Source organism: Propithecus coquereli, unplaced genomic scaffold (genome assembly GCF_000956105.1).
Source record: "Propithecus coquereli isolate 6110/MARCELLA unplaced genomic scaffold, Pcoq_1.0 Scaffold43, whole genome shotgun sequence".
Taxonomy (NCBI): Eukaryota; Metazoa; Chordata; class Mammalia; order Primates; family Indriidae; genus Propithecus; species Propithecus coquereli.
Window position 1 is genome coordinate 9,321,436 of NW_012150063.1, and position 2,165 is coordinate 9,323,600.

Genomic DNA, 2,165 nt, shown 5'->3' on the forward strand with positions numbered 1-2,165 from the left:
TATTCTTTATTTTTGTTATAGATATGAGTACTGCAGCTCCCTTAAGTAGTGGAAAAGATGAAGAATCTGAAAAGAAAGATGAGATGGATGATGATACCATGTTTACCACATTAGGCGAAGAAGATAAATCAAAGCCCTTTGTGGCCCCTCGCTGGGCCACTCGGGTATTTGCTGCTGATTGCCTGTGTCGAATCATCAATTTGTGTGAGAATGCGGACCAGGCTCACTTTGATCTTGCCATGGCACGTTCTGCTAAACTTCGAAACCCTACAAGTAAATTTAAAATCAGTACTTCTTTTCCCCAAAGTGTTTTTATATGCTTGAGATATTTGACTGCATGCTTTAGTTTGTGCCTTTCATTTATTTTAAGTTCTCTTGCCTTCTGTCCTAGTGTTCTGTCCTTTCTACATACTATCCATCTTCAGATCTCTGTTTGGAAGATAAGTCGAAGAAGGTGGTCCAAAGAGTTATACTTACTTATCTATCTATCCATCTATCTATCTATCTTAATCATTGGCCCTAAGGATAATGATGGCAGTAACTTATGTTTCCTCAGTACATTGTCCTGGTTTTAGCACTTCAGTGTGTGAAGGAAATGGTGAAACTTTAAAGTGTATAAATAAGGTGAATTTTGCAGTCCCCAGCCATGGGGAATGTCAGAATTCATGAATGCCATGCAGATTTCAAACTCTCAGATTTCAGAAATGGTATTAGATGTATATATAGGTGAAAATTGTTTATTACTGAAACAATTTTTATCTTGCTTTTTTTTCTTTTATAAGCTTTTTGTACCACATATCTCCTGGATCCGATATTTATTACAGGGAATTTACAAAGAGATCATCAGGCTCAATACCTTCATTTCACAGTTGAAGAGACCTGGAGGAGCTGAGAGAGGTGGTAGAGTAACAGACTCCCTCTCCTGTTCTTTGTTGTCTCTTCATTACTCTGTCATTTTTTAAATATCTGCAGACACATTGTATGTATTAACAATAATGAAGCCTATAAATTAAAAGTGCCTTTCAGGTTTTTAAATTGTATATAAGAAACAGCAGGGCCCACAAATATACGTAGAAAAGAAAAAGTAAAACAGTGGCACACCATGTATCAAATGTGAATCTGAATATAGGATACCAACAAAGCACAATACATCACGAACACAGTTGTCTTTGTTCATGTCATTATTCAGCAAATGATTGCTGCATCCTATTCTTTGCTATACAATGGGGATACAAAGAAGAAAGAAACAGTCCAAACCCTGGAGGAACTTCTAGTCTAGAAGACAGAGAGACTTATCAGTCAAATAAGTATGGTTTGTCCCAATAGTAGCATGATAGAGTACTTTGGGAACATTAAAAAAAATGGTATTCATTTCCTGAAAAGCCAGGGCAGGCCTCACAGAAGAGATTATTTTGAAGCTGGATTTTAAAGGTAGAGATAGGGTTTTCCAGGTAGAAGAGGCTAGTTGTAGTTTTCTATTGCTGCTGTAACAAATGACCACAAACTTTGGTTTACAACAACACAGTTCATTATCTGTAGTTCTGTAGCCCAGAAGTCTAACACGAGTCTCACTGGGCTAACATCAAGGTGTCCGCAGAGCTATATTTCTTTCTTGAGGCTCTAAGGGAAGTCCGTTTCCTTTTTCTTTCTCAGCTTTATACGCTGCCGGCACCCCTTGGCTCATGGCTCCCTTTCTCTGTCTTTGAAGCCGGCAACGTTAAATCTCTCTGTGATGCTTCTTCGGTTGTCATGTCTCTCTCTCTCTCTGATTGCAGCCAGGAACGGTGCTCTGCTTTTAAGGACTAATGTGATTAGATTGGGCCAGCCTGAATAATTTAGGATAACCTCCACGTTTGGGGGTCCATAACCTTAATCACATCTGTACAGTCCCTTTACCATGTAAGGTAACATATTCACGGTTCCGAGGGTAAGGTGTGAACATCTTTGGGTGCCATTATTCTGCCTACCACACTGGTTTATTAGAAGCAGAGAGAGTAAGAGAATTTGTAAAGCGATGGAATCATAAGTGTGCATACTATAACCAGGAAATAGTGAAAAATCCTCAGGTTGGCTTTTCTTTCTTTGTATTTCTTAACTGTTGTTTTTTTACCCTTGTCGTTTGTATCTTGTCCTTTTATTAATACCTTCATTCTCAGATCCTCATA

General features: G+C 38.4%; 1 protein-coding gene across 1 annotated transcript in view; it reads left to right on the top strand.

Annotated features, from left to right (window-relative positions):
• The window catches only part of HEATR5B (HEAT repeat containing 5B), a 105,782-nt gene that overhangs the window by 51,270 nt on the left and 52,347 nt on the right, over positions 1 to 2,165 (top strand). Inside the window, 1 exon segment of the mRNA XM_012653801.1 lies at positions 22 to 273. Within this exon segment, the coding sequence (XP_012509255.1) occupies positions 22 to 273 (252 nt within the window).